The sequence below is a fragment of the Heterodontus francisci genome, chromosome 1 (assembly GCF_036365525.1).
Source record: "Heterodontus francisci isolate sHetFra1 chromosome 1, sHetFra1.hap1, whole genome shotgun sequence".
NCBI classification, from domain to species: Eukaryota; Metazoa; Chordata; class Chondrichthyes; order Heterodontiformes; family Heterodontidae; genus Heterodontus; species Heterodontus francisci.
In genome coordinates this window covers 267,170,613-267,191,726 of record NC_090371.1, presented here as the reverse complement: position 1 = coordinate 267,191,726, position 21,114 = coordinate 267,170,613, and the positions used below count along the sequence as shown (strand labels likewise).

General features: G+C 44.8%; 1 protein-coding gene across 5 annotated transcripts in view; it reads right to left on the bottom strand.

Annotated features, from left to right (window-relative positions):
- The window catches only part of LOC137376173 (putative leucine-rich repeat-containing protein DDB_G0290503), a 156,902-nt gene that overhangs the window by 24,875 nt on the left and 110,913 nt on the right, over positions 1–21,114 (bottom strand). For 4 of the 5 annotated variants that reach the window (XM_068044234.1, XM_068044261.1, XM_068044244.1 and 1 more), the window contains 2 exons: positions 15,571–15,615; positions 3,733–3,867 (listed from right to left, as the gene is read on the bottom strand). In XM_068044234.1, the coding sequence (XP_067900335.1) occupies positions 3,733–3,867; positions 15,571–15,615 (180 nt within the window). Of the gene's footprint in view, positions 1–796; positions 879–3,732; positions 3,868–15,570; positions 15,616–21,114 lie in introns of those variants that run through there. The other variant, XM_068044270.1, reaches the window with a different exon arrangement.

The window sequence follows — 21,114 nt, the reverse complement described above, 5'->3', positions numbered from 1 at the left end:
TGAATCTGTTCCCAATCCTACTCCCATTGTTTAATTTTAAGTATCCTCCAGGATTAACCTTTTCCATACCATTTACCATCTTGTATATCTCTATAAGATTATTTCTCCAGTCTTTCCTCAGAATTCTAAACCCCAACACTAGGATATCAGCCTTGTGACTCAACTCTGCAGGGCCTCCATCGCTTAAAAGTCTACCTTGTTTCTCTGAAAGCAGAAACAGACAGACTTCTGCAGGGGCAATCTCATGAGAGTACTGTACAGTATGATCATAACTTCCTCTGACATGCATCTTACTATTTGCGGCTGGTAGGTCAATATTCTGTTAGCCCTGTTGATTGCTGCACTACATTGATTACACGTGTTGAGGGTTAAGCCTACACAGAATCTTGGGTCTCTTTCAATCTCATCCTTCCATAATATTTATTTAACTTTACAATTTACTAACTGGTGATTGCTTTTCACAGATTACATTTCCATTGTCCCATCAGCCAGGTTCCAAGGAGTATTGAATCATTCCTGTCTATACTCATTCCGCTTATCACATCAGCTAGTTTTATTAGGAATTTGTTCTATATATCCACTCTGTTGGGGGAATGAATTCCTGTAATCATCAATCTTTCTTCATGTTTATATTGTTAAGGAGAAAGCATAGTCTACAGGGGAGTACTTTTTAAACAAAGTAATGTAACACTTGTGGAATACCTTCTTCTGGACGTTGAGTGAAACCAGTTCTTATTTATGGCTTGACCATTGTTTATTTTATAGCCAATGGGATGGGACTAGATCATGTTGTAAGCATCACAATGGCATCCAGCATCATAATGATATCAATCAATGCCAAATGTTAAGTGCCATTTTGAATCAGCCAAAGACGGTTTCTGTTCCAAAGAATGCATAGTTCAGAAAACATGACAGGTTTTAAACTGGGTAATGAAGACATCAAAGAATATCAACAGATGGAAGCCAACAGTGTGGAGAGAGAAATGGCAATAATCACAGAAAGGCTTTTATCACTTTATTGACAGGGTAAGCACTGAGAGGTTGTTTCCCCTGGCTGGGGAATCTAAACACAGGTGGACAGGCTGGGAGGCTGAAGTGGTGGTAAATGGCGGTAGAAGTCATCGGGACAAAAGCCTCACATTTTCCTGCCACGATGGGATATTCTGAACGGTGGCAACAGCAGCGGTGTGGCCATCCACCGAACGGAGGCACACAGCCAATTGAACAACTTAATAGGCCAATTAATGGCCACTTCCAACCCCCGCCAGTATTTTATCAGTGTCAGTATGAGCCTCCACCATGGAAGGAGACTGCCAGGTAAAACCTGGTGGCCAACCAGTGGGTTCTTGGGGTGGGGGAGGGAGCGGGGGACTTCTTAATGGCAACTCCATGGCCCACAGAGGGCCCCCTCCCCCAGCGGCAATGGCCATTCCTGTGGTTCTGACACGGCCACTGGAGAATTCATCCCTCCAGTCTCCGGTATAATATGTTTTAAAAAAAACTTACCGGGCCTTTGAGGGTGCCTCAACATGGAGGCATCCTCTTCTTCTTCCTGCAGCTTCACCTCTATCAGTGGCGCAACTCAAACTGCTGAGCCACCTGCCCTTTTATTTAGAGATACAGCACTGAAACAGGCCCTTCGGCCCACCGAGTCTTTGCCGACCATCAACCACCCATTTATACTAATCCTGCACTAATTCCATATTCCTACCACATCCCCACCTGTCCCTATATTTCCCTACCATCTACCTATACTAGGAGCAATTTATAAAGGCCAATTCACCTATCAACCTGCAAGTCTTTGGCATGTGGGAGGAAACCGGAGCACCCGGAGGAAACCCACGCAGACACAGGGAGAACTTGCAAACTCCACACAGGCAGGACCCAGAATTGAACCCGGGTCGCTGGAGCTGTGAGGCTGTGGTGCTAACCACTGCGCCACTGTGCCGCCCTCTGACTAGTTCAGTGGCTCTGAAAGGCGGGCCGCCATCCTCAATTAGATGACGATCTCAGCAGAGGCCTCTTAATTGGCCACCACTGGTAAAATGGCGCCCAGTGTCCTGGCTCTTGGCGTGCTCAGTTCTGGCGGCGGGACAACCCTGGACTTGCGAAAATTCTGGTCTTTATCTTTCAACCCCCAATGCCTTTTCACTCAAGCAGAACCTGGAAATGTGCAAACTCAATGTCCTTCAAACTCCTCTTCTACATCATTATCAAGACTACATTATGGGCCTCCCTCTGTATGCCGTCCACACTTTCCTGGACTTCAGGCTCATCCGCCCGGGGGTTCTATTGCTGGTCTCACAAGCTCCAATCTACGCAAACTCCAAATCACCCGTAATTCTGCTGATTACACCGGGGGCTGGATTTTAAAAGCTCACTGTTGCTCCAGGCGGTGAGTTCAGAAAATGGCATCCTGCAGGTGCGGGCCGCATGCCGAAGATCCGCTGCAATCTCTCACGCAGCGGCTCATTTAAATAGGCGAGGCAGCCCGCCCTCCCCCCAATCACACGGGCTGGGCAGGCTGTCCATCAGCAGCAATGGCGTCAGCTGCCTGTGTACAGGTGCTGGTTCCATTTTTAAAGGGCAGCTAGCCCTGCTGGCATATTTAAATTTTTAATGATACAAGCCCCCCCCCCCCCCACAACAAAATTTATCAAATAAAATTCTAATGCCCCTTTCCCACCCCCCAAATAACAAATATATTAACTATTTTCTCTTTCCCCCAAAACACTTACTTTTTGAATCTGACCTCCCCCGTCCCTCCCGAGGCAGCACAAAGTTTTAAGTTCATCACTTCAGACCATCCTCCACACTCATTACATTTATTTGACCCAGTTTCTCGCCCCCTCCCCCACCAAACACTGCACTGGAAATCTTAAATCCTCCCCCCTCCCCATCAGCGTCACGCCAGCTTTCCCTAGACGGGGAATTGAAGCTGCGGGCGTGCCAGCCGCCGCACTGAGGATCGCAGTGGGCCTGGAACATTGCAGGTTGGTTCATTTAAATGTATTCATTTAATTGATTTAAATATGCAGATACACGTCTTGTCACTCAGTGGCAGGGGAGGCCGCCACAGAGCCTTGTTGCCGCTGGAAGGATCGGACTGGGCCCTCCCAGTGTCGAGCTCTGTGGCGGGCCTCTGCCATAACCATCTTCCGTCCCCCACCCCCACCACCCCCCCCCCGCCCCCCGCCAGGTAGCCCAACATCCTGGGCTTGGTAAAATCCATGTTTCACACTATCCCACTCACTATACTCCAGTTCTTACCAACATCTACTGGTTTCCAATCTCCAGCACATTGTTTTCAAAATCCTTGTTCTCACTTATAAATCTCTCCTTGGCCTTGAAACATTTTGATGTAATAAGTAGTAGAAGTGCAAGTAATATTTGTATTTACAGTCTATACCCCAACTTGCATCATCCCTGTTTCATATCTGGTTTACTTTTCACTTCAGCAAACCTTTAAACATTATACTGGGTTTTATCTGTTTTTTTCACCTCTTCCAGGAGATCAGAATAGGATGCGAAGTCTACATAGTGTGATGCACAAGGCCTCACAATGGTGTAGAGCAGGCTGGATGCAACACAGGGTCTTTTCCTGTCTATCATTATTCATATGCTCTTATCATGCCCTGCCCTCTGGAACACTTTCCCTAACCTTGTTGCTTGAAAGCTAAAACCTTCCAGGTGTTATACAAATGCAAATATAAAGCAAAATAAGCTGCTTACCTCTGCCTCACAGAAGCCATCTCTCCTTTGCTTTCCGTACGCCCAAATAATATCCCCCTCTTTAAAAGCCACTTCATGGCTAGGATGAATATTGGGGCTATCTTGCAATGGATTATAATTATAAGCAGCGATGAACTGGAAAAAATAGATGCCGACAAGTTATATATAAAATACTAACTATAATAATGTCATGGGTACATTCAACACTCTAGACTATTCTGATCGTTACTAATTGGACTTGGATACTTTTGTACTTGCCTCATGCTGATCTTCATTGGTGCAGGATTAGCACACCATGTAAAATGCTGACTGACAAGGTTAACAGGGCCTTGAAGAGTTCAGCATAGATGCAACATACAACATTTAAAAACATTCAACATATGCTTGTAACTTTATATAAAAGGGGATCATTTCTGTTTCCCTGTTATTTTTACACCTTATGTTGTGATTCTGAAAACACTTATGGATACCAAATTTTCCTTTAACAACTATAAGAATTTTAACAAATAATTAATAACACTGCAACAATCAATTCAGCAACAAAATTTTTTCTTCGAACAGTTTTCTTTTTAAACAAAGGACAATTTAGTTTCTCTATTAATTTACATGGTAGTTGTGGCCTGACTGCACTTCTGAATATCCAGTGTTGTAATAGGGCTTGTCTGTGTTTCACTGAAATATGATCCAGTGGAGTGCCTATTTAGCATAATTAAAGGTGCAACGACCATAACTCTGAAAAGTAAGTGTGTCCATTATCACTGGCAAATAAGATGTGACATATACTTTTACATAGAATTGTAAAGAAATTACAGCACAGAAACAGGCCATTCGGCCCAACGGGTCCATGCTTTATATGAGCCTCCTCCCATCCCACTTCATCTAATCCTGTCAGCATATTCTTCTATTCCTTTCTCCCTCATGTGTTTATCTAACTTTCCTTTAAATGTCCTTGTGATAGTGAGTTCTGCATTCTAACCACGTGCTAGGTGAAGAGGTTCCTCCTGAACACCCTACTGGTTGGTGACTCTCTTATATTTGGCCCTATCTTATAGGGCCCTAGCTTTGGACTGCCTGACAAATGAAAACTGGGAAGTAATTTATGCGAACTCCTTTTTCTGAAATCACATCCCATAAAGGCAGTACAATAGCAGAAAATCACTATCCAAAGTGAATAATATGTTGCAGCTGAAATAAATAAGAATGCTTCTTTAAATAAGAAAGGAACCTTCAGAACTAAAGTAGTTCATTTGTAAATGACAAATTGTTGGCTATTGGATACAATTGGATCAATATGAGATTAAGATCTAAATTTAAAAAGAAATTATCCTGTAAACATGAGGAATTGTAAGTCCGTCACATTAGAATTGTTAGCTGCTTATTGTCGTTCGATATGTAGTTATTGCCAAGACTCCATTTAAACCTATGTTCAACCATTTCAGTGCAGCAGAGAAGGGAATTCCTTTTCAGCATATCTATGTTTATGGTCTGTTTATAGACCAGCTACAGAGTTCATCCACAGACCAGTTACACAGTTCTGATGCAAGGTCACAGACCTGAAATGTTAACTCTGCTTCTCTCTCCACAGATGCTGCCTGACCTTCTGAGTATTTTCAGCATTTTCTGTTTTTATTACAGAGTTGGGCGAGTTTGGGTTGGATCTCAAACCTGACTCCAACCTGCCCACTTCCAGGTTTAGTGGAGGCGGGACAAGGGATAGGCAGCCAACCTGCTCCCAGGGTCATGTATCGGACCTGTATCGTCCTGCAGCCTGCTCCAGAGTCTTTCCCCACCTTACTGGAAGCCAAGCCTGTCAATCAGGCTGACATCCAGGTGACCAAGGACAAAAGACCAATTTTGCTGAAACCCTTAGCCCAGGCTTTTGCTCATTGCCCTGAAAACATCCCCACCCAGGCCTCCTGCCACCCCCACCTCCAGACCGCTCCTCCCATTGGCTGCCAGGGACCATTCCCACTGCTCCCCAAGCTGTGGCCTCCTGCTGCCAAATTCCTGCTCCCACCCACTGGCCAGGTAGTGAATCTGACCAGCTTTCGGGCTGGGCTCCGGGGATGTTTATGCAAATGAGGCCCTGCCATTAAGACCAGCAGGGCCTCCACATATCCAGACTCTTTGGGCACACCTCCTGCTTTGGGGCTCTTTTTTTTATTTCCAAAATATACTTTATTCATAAAAATCTGCAGAAAATACATTACAAAACAATTCCAAACAGCACCAAATCAAAACATACAAACAGTGCAAATGAGGTCAGTTTCCTTCAATACAGGAGTGAGTTGCCTCACAACCCTTCCATTTCATTTTTCATGCCATATACATTTTACAGCAAACAAAAATTTTCCGGATACAGTGTGAGGGGTTTTCCATGGATCCAGCCCCTCAGTTCAGCTTGGTGGGGGGACCTTACACAGTGGTCTTTCCCCTTTGAGCCTTTGCTGCGGCTGCCCCAAGCTTCAGTGCATCCCTCAGCACGTAGTCCTGGACCTTGGAACGTGCCAGTCTGCAAAATTCGGTCGTGGACAACGCTTTGCGCTGGAAGACCAGCAAGTTTCGGGCAGACCAAAGGGCGTCTTTCACCGAATTGACAGTCCTCCAGCAGCAGTTGATGTTTATCTTGGTGTGCGTCCCTAGGAACAGCCCGTAGAGCACAGACTCCTGTGTTACAGAGCTGCTTGGGATGAACCTCGACAAAAACCACTGCATCTCTTTCCACACCTGCTTTGCAAACACACATTCCAGAAGGAGGTGGGCAACCGTCTCTTCCCCACCACCACCACCTCAGGGGCATTGTGCGGAGGGGGTGAGACTTCCGGCATGCAGGAAGGATCTGACGGAGAGGGCTCTTCCCACCACCAGCCAAGCTACATCTTGGTGCTTGTTTGAAAGTTCTGGAGATGAGGCATTCCACCAAATGACTTTGGCAGTCTGCTCGGGGAACCATCCGATAGGATCCACCATCTCCTTTTCCCGTACGGCCTTGAGGACATTCCGTGCAGACCACTGCCTGATGGATCGGTGGTCAAAGGTGTTTTCCCGCAGAAACTTTTCCATGAAGGATAGGTGGTATGGCACGGTCCAACTGGATAGAGCGTTTCACGGAAATGTGACCAGGCCCATCCTTCGCAACACCGGGGACAGATAGAACCTCAGCACTTAGTGACACTTGGAGTTTGCGTACTGGGGGTCTACACACAGCTTGATGCAGCCGCACACGAAGGTAGTCATCAGGATGAGGGCAACGTTGGGTACATTTTTTCCGCCCTTATCCAGAGGTTTGAACATCGTGTCCCTTCGGACCCAGTCCATTTTGGATCCCCAGATGAAGCGGAAAATGGCTCGGGTGACTGCCACGGCGCAGGAGTGGGGTATGGGCCAGACCTGGGCCACATACAGCAACAACGTGAGCGCCTCACACCTGATGACCAGGCTCTTACTCATAATGGAGAGAGATCGCTGCTCCCACATGCTCAGCTTATGTTGTACCCTGGCTACTCGCTCCTTCCAGGTTTTGGTGCACGCCCTGGCCCTTCCGAACCATATCCCCAGCACCTTCAGGTAGTCTGACCTGACGGTGAAGGGGACAAAGGATCGGTCAGCCCAGTTCCCAAAGAACATGGCCTCGCTCTTGCCGTGGTTAACTTTGGCTCTCGAGGCCAGTTCGAACTGGTCGCAGATGCTCATCAGTCTGCGAATGGACAGTGTGTCCGAGCAGAAAACGGCGACGTCATCCATGGACAGGGAGGTTTTAACCTGAGTGCCTCCGCTGCCTGGGATTGTCACCCCTCTTATGCTCGCATCGTTCCTAATAGACTCAGCAAAGGGTTCAATACAGCAAACAAACAAGACAGGGGAGAGAGGACAGCCCTGTCTGACTCCAGATTGGATCGGGAAACTTTCTGATTCCCACCCATTGATTGAGACTGCGCTACTGATGTTTGTGTAGAGCAGTTTGATCCAATTGCAGATTCCCTCGCCAAACCCCATTTTGGAAAGCACGTCCATCATGTAGGTGTGCGATATCCTGCCAAAAGCCTTCTCCTGGTCCAGGCTGATGAGGCAGGTGTTCACCCTCCTGTCCCGTACATAGGCGTTCGTATCCCTGAGTAGCACGAGACTATCAGAGATCTTCCTGCCGGGTATTGTACAGGTCTGATCAGGGTGAATCACCAACTCCAGAGCAGACTTGACTTGACTGGCTATGACTTTTGACAGAATCTTGTAGTCAACATTAAGCAGTGGGATGGGCCGCCAATTTCTGATTTCTGCCCTCTCCCCCTTCCCCTTGTAGATGAGGGTGATGATGCCTTTCCTCATGGATTCTGACATGCTGCCGGCCAGGAGCATACTCTCGTATAATTCCAGCAGGTCCAGGCCGACCCTGTCCCACAGGGCCGAATACAACTCAACCGGTAAGCCATCGGTTCCGGGAGTTTTACTCATCTCGAAGGACTTGACGGCCTTTGTCAGCTCATCTAGAGTTAGCGGCTTGTCCGGTCTCTCCCTCATGCTGTCATCTCAGACTGTGATAGATGACAGGGGCTTTGGGGCTCACACACACCACACCTGCCCTTACTTTAAAATCAAGGTTTTAATTTCTCATACAAAATAGAGTTACAAATTTACTGAAAATGGTCTAACTTTACAGTTTGATAAATAGTTCAACAATAATAGGAGAGGTTAAAAATAATCTCTGAGAAAGGGTAGATTAATTTTTTTGTTCTGTTACAAATTACAAAGCATTTGGTACTGTATTCCTCTAGCTGACCTGTACTGTGCTGTGCTCTGCGCCTACTATTATGCAGTATTTATCTCAGATCATCACTAGTGAGAATCAATAGGTGTTAAATCTGATGTTCTTCTGCCCTACAGTCTGTGAAGGAAATGACTTGAAGGGTTACAATGATCCGTACAATTCCACCCATTCGATACTTTTCTGATTATAACAAAGTACAGATTAAAATAATTTGATAAATATGTAGCTGCTGTATTAGTCTGGCCAAATGAAATTCAAACCTTTCACCTTAGAGATAAAATATCATTTTTTAAATGCCCTGGTATAGGGTTAATTAATTTTAACTTTTCCAGAAAACACGAGCGATAACAATTAACTCGTGCACACTCCCTAATCATGATTCACGAAAATGTGGATCTGTCAAATGGCTAATTTAAATTTAAAAAGTCTAAGTATTGAGTTACAACATATGAATCACCATGGTAACAATCACTTGAATTTCATCTTAAGAAGTAGTTTAGTCACATGTGCAATGAATAGGCAAATCAGCCAATAAGCAGCATCAGGTTTATCTTGACCTTGGAATGTGACGTAATATATTGCACTGAAGAGCAGGACTATGAAGGCACTGGGGATTTTAATGGCCTAGAAATTTGCGTCTGTTTTTCCAGGTGAAAATAATTGCCATAGCATCCATGATGGTGGGCAGGGCATGTACATTTAATACATGCCAGAACTCTGCCACCCAACATGTTGGTGAAAGCAGAAAAAGTGGATTCTGGGGCCTATACCTGAAACAGATGTTAAACGTTTTGCACACTGTGCAATATACATTTACATTCCATGTCGCACATTCTCTGGTGCATACAGCCCAAGGGGTTTTACACGGTTTCCAGCCCCGCAAATACAGGGCCTAATACCTGTTTCAAGCTCCATTTGTAAAATTTAGCCGTCCTGAACAAGGCCAGCACCATCTCCCCGTCTCCTGGTCGCTTTCACCCACCTCACATCACCGCAACCCCGAATCATTCCCCTCTCTTTCAAGAACTTTCTGAGAGCCGCTACCAGCAGCATAGTAACCCAAAAGTCAAATCCTCTCCTCGTGAGCTGCCTGTGGACACTCAGCAGGTGCTTGCAGCTGGTCAGTCTCTTGTAGATGAGGCATGACGCCTCAGGCCTACACCATTCAGGTTCAGGGATTGGTTCCTGTGCCCTGTTCATGCGGCAGGCCATTATTTCTAGGGTAATGCATTCCAGATCTCACAACCTATCAGCATTAATGCATTAATAAAAATTTTAGACAAGGCAGAATGATTAGATCTAAAACAGTACCAATAAAATGGATATTCTCAAACTTGTTAAGTTGGTTTTGCTGAGTTTTGAACAGAAGGCACCTTGCAGGTTACTGCTGCCCTATTTGTGAGAGCTGGACAGTACATACAATTTCAGATAGATGGTGCCTCGCAGGCACAAAGGGCAGTAGGATTCGCCTCCATTGCTGGATTCCCCCAGGTGCAGGGCATCATCGATTGCACCCATGTGATTATCATAGCACTGAGTGAGCAGCCAGTGATATTCATCAACAGGAAAGGCATCCATTCCCTCAGTGTTCATCTGGTCTGTGGCGCAAGAGCTTCATGCATGTGTGCGCTCATTATTTTGGCAGCTGCCACGATACCTTCATCCTCCAGTAATCCAGGGTGCCGCAGCTCTTCACGCCACCATCCAAACTTTACGGATGGCTGCGAGCGGACAAGGGATATCCCTTAAGATGGTTACTCACCCTTTTACATGATCTCAAGCCAGAGCCACTGTCAAAGAAACCCTAGTGAACCACTCAGTGCTCTGCCTAATGCAGTGGCCTTCGCTCTCGGCTACTTCTACACGGTGCGCCCCAGAGGAGGTGGAGGCAGGCTGCTCACTTGTGTCTGCTTGCAACTGAGATCTACATGGCAGTTGTGCTCATCACGAAGGTGCCAGTGGAGGCACCTCCAGATGCTGCTCCACAGGTATCACTGCTAGGCAGCCTCCATGACAAGTTCCTGCTGCGTAGATGGTCCCTCAGTCAGAGGGGCTAAGGAGGCTGTTGATGAGGAGGCTCCCTCATCCTCTATGGTGACTGCCTCAGCCCTTGGATGGTGGTCTAGATCACTGGAGGGGACCACCAGCTGGGGTGCAACCGACATCCACTCCATGTATCTTTGCACCACCAGAACCACTGATCAGTCAATGCTACAGAGCAGTGCATGCATTCAGTGCATGTCAGTGCACTGCTCCTGAACCCACAGAGTTCTGTCGCAAATGGCTGTCCATGAGGTCGGCCACTCTCTCAAGAGGGGAGCTCATGTCTTCAAATCCTTGAGCCATGGTGGTGCACATGAGTTGAATGGTCTCCTTCATTCTCAGATCATGACCCCACACTGCCTCAGGGAACTCCGACATGTCGGCACACATCTTGCGCTGCTGGTTAAAGTAGAGCCGCCTTGCTTGTGACTCCCAAGGCCCTGCATCTACGCCCAGTTGAGCATAGCTGTGTCTGTCCTCCATCCTCCAGTGGGGGCTGCCCACAGCTGCCTCTGCCTTTCTCATCTCCTCCTGCTCACTAGTACCATGCTCTTCACCCCGTGCCACTCGATCTAACCACCTTTGTGAGTATATCTGCACTGGTGGAGGGTGCGCTTGTGATGCTGCTGTCTCCACTTTCTTGGATGCTTGAGATGGCCTTGGTGAGGCGACAGCACTTTGTCATTCACCTTCCATGACTGACACAAGGTGGCGATCATGAGAACTCGCCTGTGACAGCAGAAGTCTCTGCAGTGCTGATGCTTCCCAATGCAGCTGAGTCTTTGGCATGCTGTTGGACAGGGAGCAGCGCATTCAAACCACTTCATCTACATATCTCAACATCTTTTCACCCTCCCCTCCAGGTATTCCCATCTCTCCGTCCCCCACTTGGTCCTGCAGAGACACCCTGACGATTGCCATCACTGCCTCCTCCATGGCAGTCACAATAATGAGCTGGGGCACTCCTCCTCCAGTGTTAGCCTTCTCCTGTGAATTATGTGCCCTCTTCTCTTGCAAGAGCAAAAGAGAGAGAGATTAGGCACTGTTGGCTTCTCTGACCAATGTCAGCAGCTCATTTACAGTATAAGCTGCATGCATCAGTGCCATCAGATCCTCAACAGCGCTAGGGTTCTGGGCAATGCTAAGGGGTCAGTAAGCACCCTGGCCACGCACATCTCCCAGGAGCACCATGCACCCTCAGGCTGCTCAACTGGTGCATCTGTAGATGGCTGCAGACCTAGAGGCCAGTCATCAGGATCTCGTTTTGCACTCATCTTGCCAGAGCGAAGGTGGTCATTAAAACTCTTGCGGCACTGCACCCAGGTCCTACTCACTAAACATCTGCTTCTCACAGTTTCTGCCACCTCCAGCCAGGCCTGATTTGTTTGGCTTGGTGGCCTTCTTCTGTCACCCTCTAGAATAAACACCTCCTTCCTCTTTCTCACAGCCTTCAGTAGCATCGTGACGCATGGGGCAACCCTGCCCTAGGTGCCTTGCCTCTACATCTCCTGTTGCACCACTGGAGCTTGCAGGATTCTTCAAAATGGCTGCCTCAGTAATGGCTGCTATAATGCTTTTAAATTGGGCTTGCATTTTAGAGGTCCTGTCTCCATCCCACATCCATCTCCACTAATTGGCCGTCAAACCTGCCCTCCAACCAATTATTAGCCTACCTCTGTCAAAGCCGCGGGCTGTGACTACACCCTCCACCCCTACCTACCACCCCCCCCCACCCCCAACCCTGGTGCGGGGTTGGGACCCGGCAAAAGTCCCGACGTCAGGTTCCTAACACTGGAGGCAAAATCCTGCTCAATTTTTCCCCATAATACAGATTGCCAGTGATGTAGCCAAATACTCAGCTTTTAAGAATCATCTCCCACCTGCATGGTGACTAATGTTACAGCAGGAGATATCGTCACTAAAACTCTTTGGTTCATGATCCCAGTGATTATGTCAGAATTGCACCCAATAGTAGCATGGCTGACCCCACCAGAGTCTGCAGGTCAGTGGAAGGGTCACTATCTTGGCTAGACCCTACTGTTGGGGCCCACATTCACCCTTGGGGAGGTTGATAGGCCTCCACTCACTGTATGTACTGCCCACCACGCAGACTCTGGGTTTTGAATGCGGAGCAAGAGCAGCAATTCCTGGCTTAGGGAGTCCCCACCCCTGGCCCCAGCCATGACCCATCATTCTCCTTGTAAGGGGTGGGAGGAGGTTCAGTCCCTTACAAGACATCAAAGAAACTCCTGGAGCCTGCACAACCAATAGAACCTCAGGGCCACTCTCTGTTGGGAAAAAAATATATAGACTTCAAGGTAGCCAAATACATTTCTATACAAATTCTGTTATAAATATAAAAGCAATGTTTCTGAGTTATATTACCTTGTATTTACCTACTCTATATTTCTTCTGACCTATATTGGCCCCCAGTCTGGCAACTCTTATATTTTAAAATTTTCATTCATGGTTTAAAATCCTTCCATGATCTTGCCCTTCCTTATCTCCGAAACCACCTCCATCCCTACAACCCTCCGAGATAACTGAGCTCCTCCAACGCTGGCCTTTGCACATCCCTGATTTTCATTGCTCTCTCAATGGCAGCCATGCCTTCAGCTGCCTGGACCCTAAGCTCTGGAATTGCCTCCCTACACCTCTTCACCTCTCTTTCCTCCTTTAGAATGCTCCTTAAAACCCACCTCCTTGGCCAGGCTTTTTGTCACCTCCACGAATATCTCCCTACGTGGCTCAGTGTCAACTGTTATTTGATAATGCTCTTGTGAAGTGCCTTGGAAGGTTTTGTTACATTAAAGGCACTATATAAATGCAAGTTGCTGTTAAATGTTTTGATCATTTGCATTCACATTTTAAAGCTCAGTCGCATGCAATAATCAACTTATTTGATCTGCATTTACATTTATAATAAAACTGCATTGAGCAATTTTAAATTATTTTTCTTTACACCTCTTCTGAAAACACAACCCATGTTGGAAATTGCTCCACTAGTACTAGGAACTGCTCAGTACTGTGGCCAAGTGCCCATTCTTCATGGGTACATAGTCGTCATCACAGCTGAACCCAATCCTGCCATCAGCTGATGTTCACACACATGCACTTGCACCAAGGCCACTGTAATCAGGAGCAGAGAACCTAGTCTAAGAGCAGTGAGGGCAATTATATTAACCATTGCTGCTCTGGCTGACATCAGCTAAGTCAGACGCAGCACAGGACTGACACACCGCACGAACCTGGGACCTTTGCACTAGTGCCTTCCCACTAAGATGTTTCCTAACCCCAGACATGCTCAGTATTTCCGATTTAAAAACAGGCTTTTGCATAATGAGATGCATACATTTCTAAGATCCCTTTCAGCCTGTGTCATGTATCAATCGTGCCAAAAGAAATTTGAGGAGATTTTTGTCTATTATATGAGAAATCTGCACAAATTCCATGTTTCTATGCCTACTGCACCACGTATAACCACAGTGACTATTCCATTCCATCAACAAAGCACTAACTTAAAAGCTGATGAACATCCATCTTCAGTTGGAATACTGGTTTAATGGATTGCCTTCCCATTAATCAGATATATGTTCGGAAGCGGAGGAGACAAAAATCATTGAAGCCAGTTCTGATTCATCACCTGTCCATTGTTTCTGATATCCTACAGGCGAGGACTACATCATGTTACAAGAGTAATCACCACAGCCTGAACCTCTGTGCAGTACATTCTGTGTGCCATATCAGACATGACTGCTTAATGGGTATTTTTGTAGCTCAAAATGAGAATACAGTCATTTAATAAAGCAGTAATTAAAATACTTTGTTCAGTCTAAAAAGATTTGTTAAAAATAAAATCTACATAATTTACATAAAGCTCAAAACCTTTTTGAGAAGCTGAACAGATCTTAATATATGAAGTCACCTGAAAACATAGTGCAGGCAGTTTATCACAGTGAGCCGTCAGTGATTTTCAACAAGATATTAATATGCTGGCAGGAATTGAAAGTGAAATTGGAAGGGTCATGGGGGAGACTTTCCCAGGGGCAGATGCAGAATGAAATGGGGATGGAAAGAGGTGGGAGGGTATGGATGGTGAGGGATACAGGGAAGTGGTGGGATATAGTCTTTTTCATGATTAAGACCGTGGGAGTAGAGAGGCTACGAGAGCTGGCAAAGTCGATGAGGTGGCCATGAGCATGGGTGGGCAGTTTACATGGAGGGAAAAGTTTAGGGTGGAGAGGAAATCCATGAAATCGTAGTAGAGGGAAAGGTGAGTTGAGATGGAAATTGAAACCAATGAGGAGTAGTCACTCAGTGCAGAGACTTGGAGAACAGAAGAAAGTTTATTTTAATGAGAAACTTAGGACGGGCTTGTGGGAGCAGGGGGAAGTGGGCACAGTGGAGAACCAGCTTAGGCTTCACACTCTGGAATTCCATTGTTCATCCCTTCTACATCTCCACATTCCGCTCCTTCTTAAAACTCAGCTCTTTGACTAAGCTTTTGATTGTTCCTTCTAATATTTTTTAGCTCAGTGTCCATTCCTTTCCTCATACCTCTGTGAAGCATCTTCATTTGTTTACCCAAATTTGTTTTTTTTTAATGTTGCATGAACACGATGGACCGAATGGCCTCCTTCCATGCTGTAAACGTCTATGATTCATAGTTTTACTTAGTGAAAAGGCATTATTATATAAATTTAAGATGGTTTATAATTTGACCTGAGAGGACGTTTATCAGGTCATGTAACACAGTGGCTTTTGAACATTTGTGTGTGGTGAAATTTGGAAACTCTCAAGGACTCCTCTTGTCTAACTTCTAAAAAACAATAACATTTTGCTAAAAAAAAGTGTTTTATTAATGCACAAAATAGAAATAGTCAACAAATAATCTGATGATTTTGGGAACCACAGACTCTCTGTGGTTCAGGGACACCAGTTTGAAAGTCTAGAGTCTGCCCATTGCACTGACAAGTCCCAATGTTATTTGAGTATTACAGAATAAATCAAAGTATTTAATTTAGTCTTACCATTCTCTTTTTAGGCTGTGTTGGCAGGAGCGTTAAACTGGTTTCCTAAGTAGCAAAATAAGAAAAGTTGTTTCATTAGGCACATTGACAGAAATTTTATGATTCTGTTCATGGAGTATTCAACAAATGTAACAGTTTGGTTCAGTTAACATTCTTGCCTCAGAGTCAGAATATTGTCGGTTCCAATCCCGTCGCAGGACTTGTCTACATAACTTAGGTTGGCATTCCAATGCAGCACTGAAGGGCAGCTGGTTTTTGGAGGTTCTATCCATTAGATGAGATTTTTAACCAAGGCCCTGTCTTTATGCTGAAGTGGAAAGTAACCATCTCCTAGCACTAACCAAAGAGAGTGCTCTTGGTTTCCGGAAAAAATTTCCTGTCTCAACTGGTCCTTCATCTCATTGCTGTTTCTGGACCCTCATGTGCACAAAATTACGATCATATTTGCCTGCATAAGAGCATTTCAAAGTATTTAATCTTGTGAATTTTAAAGAAGCACTTTCAGACATTTGAGAGATGTAATAAAGCAGTGTATAAATGCAACTCTTTAATTGATAATTACTTCTACAAGTATACACAACAGATAAGGAAGGAAGTCTGTATACAGTGAAGCCTTGTAAAATACTCAGCGACACATTCTACCTGTGCCTATGGTTAATAATAGATATTTTATTTGGAGCTTATAGTTCTAAGCTGTTCTTAAACAAGATCCACCTATTGGAATACTTAATTGCATTCATAGATCACTGGCACATGACACTACTTTCAATATTTTTTGCATTAGGGATGTAGGAGTTTAAAAGCCTGATTTTAATAAAATTTTAACAGTAGATTGGAAGTTTGCATCCTTTTGGATGTCCAAAGAGCATTAGAGGGTCCATGCACATAGATCATTAAAATTCATGGACAATGACAAAAAGTAATCAAAAAGTAATCTTGGAATGGTAGCCTATATATCTAAAGGGTTAAAATACAAGGGGTTAGACATCATGCTACAGATATACAAAGCCTTACAGGAACTAAAAACAATCACCATCACCAGGGAAAAGGTGTTGGGAAAACTACTACTAGACCTAAAGGCTGACAAGTCCCCAGGACCAGATGGCCGTCTGAAAAGAAGTAGCTGCAGAGATAGTAGAAGCTTTGGTTATAATCTTCCAAAATTCCTTAGATTCTGTAAGTGTCCCAGAAGATTGGAAAATAGCAAATGTAATACCTTTATTTAAGAAAGGAGGGAGACAGAAAGCAGGAAACTATAGGCCAGTCAGCCTAACATCTGTCATAGGGAAATAACTCGAATGCATTATTAAGGAGGTTATAGCAGAACACTTATAAAATTATAATAGGATCAGACAGAGTCAACATGGTTTTGTGAAAGGGAAATTGTGTTTAAGTAATTTATTAGAGTTCATTGAGGAAGTAGCAAGCAAGGTGGATAAAGGGGAACCTGTAGATGTGGTGTACTTGGATTTCCAAAAGGCATTCCATAAGATGCCACATCAAAGGTTACTACACACAAGATGGTGTAGGGGTTAACATATTAGCATGGATAAAGGACTGGTTAGCTAACAGGAAGCAGAGAGTAGGGATAAATGGGTCTTTTTGGGTTGGCAAGTTGTAACTAGTAGAGTGCCACAGGGATCAGTGCTGGGGCCTCAACTATTTACAATTTATATCAATGACTTGGATGAAGGGACTGAATGTATGGTAGCTAAATTTGCTCATGACACCAAGATAGGAAAGAAAGTCAAGAGGAGATAAAGAGCCTACAAAAGGATATAGATAGATGAAGTGAGTGGGCAAAAATTTGGCAGATGGAGTATAATGTGTGAAAGTGTGAACTTGTCCACTTTGGCAGGAATAGAAAAGCTGTATATTATTTAAATGGAGAGAGATTGCAGAACTCGGTGGTACAGAGGGATCTGGGTGTCCTGCCACATGAATCACAAAAGGTTAATATGCAGGTACAGCAAGAGATTAGGAAGGCAAATAGAATAAGATCATAAGAACTAGGAGCAGGAGTAGGCCGTCCGGCCCCTCGAGCCTGCTCCGCCATTCAATAAGATCATGGCTGATCTTTTCGTGGACTCAGATCCACTTACCCGCGCTCTCACCGTATCCCTTAATTCCTTTATTGTTCAGAAAGATATCTACCTTAGCTTTAAAAACGTTTACTGAAGAAGCGTCAACTACTTCACTGGGCAAGGAATTCCATAGATTAACAACCCTCTGGGTGAAGAAGTTCCTTCTTAATTCAGTCCTAAATCTGCTCCCTCTAATCTTGAGGCTATGCCCTCTTGTCCTAGCTTCACCTGCCAGTGGAAACATCCTCTCTACTTGTATCTTATCTAATCCCTTCATAATTTTATATGTTTCTATAAGATCCCCCCTCATTCTTCTGAATTCCAATGAATATAATCCCAATCTACTCAGTCTCTCCTCATAAGCCAACCCCCTCAACTCCAGAATCAACCTAGTGAACCTCCTCTGCACCCGCTCTGTGCCAGTACCTCCTTTCTCAAGTACGGAGACCAAAACTGCACACAGTACTCCAGGTGCGGCCTCACCAGTACCTTATACAGCTGCAACATAACCTCTCTGCTTTTAAACTCAATCCCTTTAGCAATGAAGGACAAAATTCCATTTGCCTTCCTAATTACTTGCTGTACCTGCAGACCAACCTTCTGCGATTCATGCACAAAGACACCCAGGTCCCTCTGCATAGCAGCATGCTGCAACTTTTTACCATTCAAGTAATAATCCTTTTTACTGTTACTCCTACCGAAATGAATGACTTCACATTTATAAACATTGTATTCCATCTGCCAGACCTTTGCCCACTCACTCAATGTATCTATGTTCCTCTGCAAAGTTTCACAGTCATCTGCACACTTTGCTCTGCCACTCATCTTCGTGTCATCTGCAAACTTTGACACCCTACACGTCGTCCCCAACTCCAAATCATCTATATAAATTGTAAATAATTGTGGTCCCAACACCGATCCCTGAGGAACACCACTAGTGACTGATTGCCAACCAGAATAGCACTCATTTATCCCCACTCTCTGCTTCCTGTTAGTCAACCAATCCTCTATCCATGCTAATACTTTACCCCTAACGCCATGAATCCTTATCTTATGCAGCAGCCTCTTGTGCGGCACCTTGTCTAAGGCCTTTTGGAAATCTAGGTACACCACATCCACTGGGTCCCCATTGTCCACCTTGCTCGTAATGTCATCATAGAATTCCAAAAGATTTGTCAAGCATGACCTGCCCTTCATGAACCCATGCTGCGTCTGCCCAACGGGACAATTTCTATCGAGATGCCCTGCTATTTCTTCTTTGATAATAGACTCAAGCATCTTCCCCACTACAGAGGTTAAGCTAACCGGTCTATAATTCCCCATCTTTTGTCTACCTCCCTTTTTAAACAGTGGCGTCACATCTGCTGTTTTCCAATCTGCTGGGACTACCCCAGAGTCCAGCGAATTTTGGAAAATTACCGCCAGTGCACCTGCTATTTCTCCCGCCATCTCTTTTAGTACCCTGGGATGCATTCCATCAGGGCCAGGAGACTTATCAATCCTTAGCTCCATTAGCTTGCCCAACACTACCTCTTCCGTAATAATGATTGTTTCCAGGTCCTCACCTACGTTCGTCTCTTTGTCGATTACTGGCATGTTATTAATGTCCTCCACTGTGAAGACCGATACAAAATACCTGTTCAATGCCTCGGCCATTTCATCATATCCCATAACTAAATTCCCCTTCTCATCCTCTAAAGGACCAACGTTTACTTTAGCCACTCTTTTTCGTTTTATATATTTATAGAAACTTTTGCTATCTGTCTTTATATTCTGTGCTAATTTTTTCTCATGTTCTATCTTACTTTTCTTTATAGCTCTTTTTGTGGCTTTCTGTTGACCTTTAAAGTTTTCCCAATCTTCTAGTTTCATGCTGATTTTGGCCACTTTGTATGCCTTCTCTTTCAATTTGATAGCCTCCCTTATTTCCTTAGACACCCCTTTTCTTCCAGTCCTTCCTTTTCACTGGAATATACTTTTGCTGAGCACTTTGAAAAATTGCTTTGAAAGTCCTCCACTGCTCGTCAACTGTCCCACCATAAAATCTTTGTTTCCAGTCTACTTTAGCCAAGTCCTCCCTCATTCTATTGTAGTCCCCCTTGTTCAAGCGCAGGACCCTGGTATTGGATTTTATCTTCACACTCTCCATCTGTATTCTAAATTCAACCATACTGTCATCACTCCTTCCAAGAGGATCCGTAACTATGAGGCCATTAATTATTCCTGTCTCATTACACAGGACTAGATCTAGGATAGCTTGCTCCCTCGTCGGTTCCATTACATACTGTTCAAGAAAACTATCACGGATACACTCAACGAACTCCTCCTCAAGGCTACCCTGACTGAGCTGGTTCGACCAATCTACATGTAGATTAAAATCCCCCATGATAATTGCCGTACCATTTTTACAGGAATTAGTTATTTCTTTGTTTATTGCCCGCCCCAATGTGATGTGGGCATTTATTGCAAGGGGAATCAAGTATAAAAGTAGAGATGTTTTACTGCAGCTGTACAGGACCTTGGTGCGACTACATCTGGAGTACTGTGTACAGTTTTGGTCTCTTTATTTGAAAAAGGATATAATTGCGTTGAAGCAGTTCAGAGAAGGTTCACTCGACTAATTCCAGGGATGAAGGGCTTATCTGATGAAGAAAGGTTGAACAGGTTGGGACCCATTGGAATTTGGAAGAATGGGAGGTGATCTTATTGAAGCATATAAGATCCTGAGGGGATTTGATAGATTGGATCCTGGGAGGATCTTTTCCCTTGTGGGGGAGACTAGAACTAGGGCTCACAGTTTAAGAATAAGAGGTCTCCCTTTTAAGATGGAGATGAGAAGAATTTTTTTTCTCAAAGAGCTCTTCATCTGTGGAATTCTCTTCCCCAGAAAGCAGTACAGGCTGGGTCATTGAATTTATTTAAGGCTGAGTTAGATAGATTTTTGATAGACAAGGGAGTCAAGGGTTATGGGGGGTAGATAGGAAAGTGGAGTTGAGACCACAACACTATAGGAAGGATGTAATTGCACTGGAGAGGGTGCAGAGGAGATTCACCAGGATGTTGCCTGGGCTGGAGCATTTCAGCTATGAAGAGAGACTGGATAGGCTAGGGTTGTTTTTCTTAGAGCAGAGAAGGCTGAGGAGGAACCTGATTGAGGTATACAAAATTATGAGGGGCATAGATAGGGTAGATAGGAGGAAACTTTTTCCCTTAGCAGAGGTGTCAATAACCAGGGGGCAAAGATTTAAGGTAAGGGGCAGAAGGTTTCGAAGGGATTGGAGGAAAACAATTTTCACCCAGATGGTGGTTAGAATCTGGAACGCACTGCCTGCAGTGGTGCTAGAGGCAGGAACCCTCACAACATTTAAGAAGTATTTAGATGAGCACTTGAAGCACCATGGCATACAAGGCTACGGGCCAAGTGCTGGAAAATGGGATTAGAATTGGTAGGCTTGATGGC